Source organism: Diachasma alloeum, unplaced genomic scaffold, assembly GCF_001412515.2.
Source record: "Diachasma alloeum isolate Michigan unplaced genomic scaffold, Dall2.0 Dall_scaffold_00423, whole genome shotgun sequence".
NCBI lineage: Eukaryota > Metazoa > Arthropoda > Insecta > Hymenoptera > Braconidae > Diachasma > Diachasma alloeum.
Window position 1 is genome coordinate 379212 of NW_021680562.1, and position 1567 is coordinate 380778.

The 1567-nt window shown below is 48.7% G+C and overlaps 1 protein-coding gene across 1 annotated transcript; it reads left to right on the top strand.

Annotated features, from left to right (window-relative positions):
* The first annotated feature begins 354 nt into the window (after positions 1-354).
* LOC107042142 lies at positions 355-1104 on the top strand. The gene has a single exon (XM_015263045.1). The coding sequence runs from the start codon at positions 355-357 to the stop codon at positions 1102-1104; it is 750 nt and encodes a 249-aa protein (XP_015118531.1).
* The last annotated feature ends 463 nt before the right edge of the window (positions 1105-1567 follow it).

Here is a 1567-nt window from a genome sequence, read left to right on the forward strand (position 1 = left end):
TCGAGTATCGCATAAAATCCCGCGAGTGTAACTCAAATTACTGCTACACTTCTGAAAATCAATTAATTTCGTTGCGTAGCCGGCGCTACAGCAGTTTCCATCGGCATCTCGAAGCTTCTAGAATATTCGAGCGTCATCCGTGGTTTTTTCAGTGTCCCCGAAAAATCAAAACAAAGTGCGATACCCGAGTGAGTATTGTGACCTCGCACCGACACATTGCTGAGCACCCAGAGACGTCGTATTGTGTTGGTGATAAATAGAGACTTATAACGCCTTTCCATTCCACCTTTAGGCCATTTTCGTCACATTATACTTTCAATTTTATTTCTCTCCGAATTTTATTTTAACATCGGTATGGTGACCACGTCTCCCGATATTCAAACGATCAACACACTGACAACTGCCATGGCCACGATGAAACCCAAACTCATCGCGAGAATGTTCAACGCCGAAAAGCCCGCGCTATGGTTCGCGCAGCTGGAGACGCAGTTTGCTGATATCGGGATTGTAACCGAGATAGATAAGTACAATAAAACGGTACCATTAATCGATACAACTTATGCAGCAGAAGTCGAAGATTTAATTGTCTCCAGACCTGTAACAAATCCATACCAAAGCCTGAAAACAAAACTAATTAAATGCTTTACAAAATCCAGGACCGCGAAAATCATCCAATTACTCGACAATGAGAGCATTGGAGACCGCACCCCATCAAAGCATCTCAGACACTTGAAAAGCCTTGTTCCAGGTATTGACGACGAGATCCTTGAAACACGTTGGTTGTCTCATTTTCCCGAGCAGACGAGAGCCACGCTCGTATCTCAGGAGAACGCAAGGGTTGAGGACCTGGCGAAGCTGGCAGACAGAGTACACGAGGTATTCCACCCGAGCAGCGTCGCAGCCATCACTACCTCATTAGACAACGCGACCAACACAGCACTCCTCGAGCGAATCGAACAACTGACGGCAACTGTTGCTGAGTTGCGAATGCATGATTCACATTCACGTTCACGCACACGTTCAGATCACTCGCGTGGACATCGCAGCAACTCACGCCGACGCCCCAGCTCCAGGAAAATACCAAAGAAATTCGACATCTGCTAGTATCACTACAAGTATGGTGATAATGCGCGTAACTGTCAACCTGGTTGTAAGTTTCAGGGAAACTCCAGAGAGGAACGATAGTGGCGGAAGTCGCCTCTCACTCGAAATCTCGCCGCCTATTCATCACCAACAGGATGAATGGCACCCAATACCTCGTAGACACAGGCTCAGACGTTTCTGTCATGCCTTGCAGGCGGCCAGCAAACCAAAGGGACAGCAACGGTTACAAACTCTTCGCAGCCAACGGCACCCTCATCGACACGTACGGCTACGCGTCCATCTCGCCGGATCTCGGTCTCCGCAGAGACTTCATATGGCGATTCGTAGAAGCAGACGTCAGTAAACCCATCATCGGTGCTGACTTCCTGCACCACTTCAGTCTGCTACCGGACTTGAGGAATGGAGCCCTCATTGACGGCTCAACAGGCCTCCAATCTAATGGCCAATCCGCGCGATCCCACGC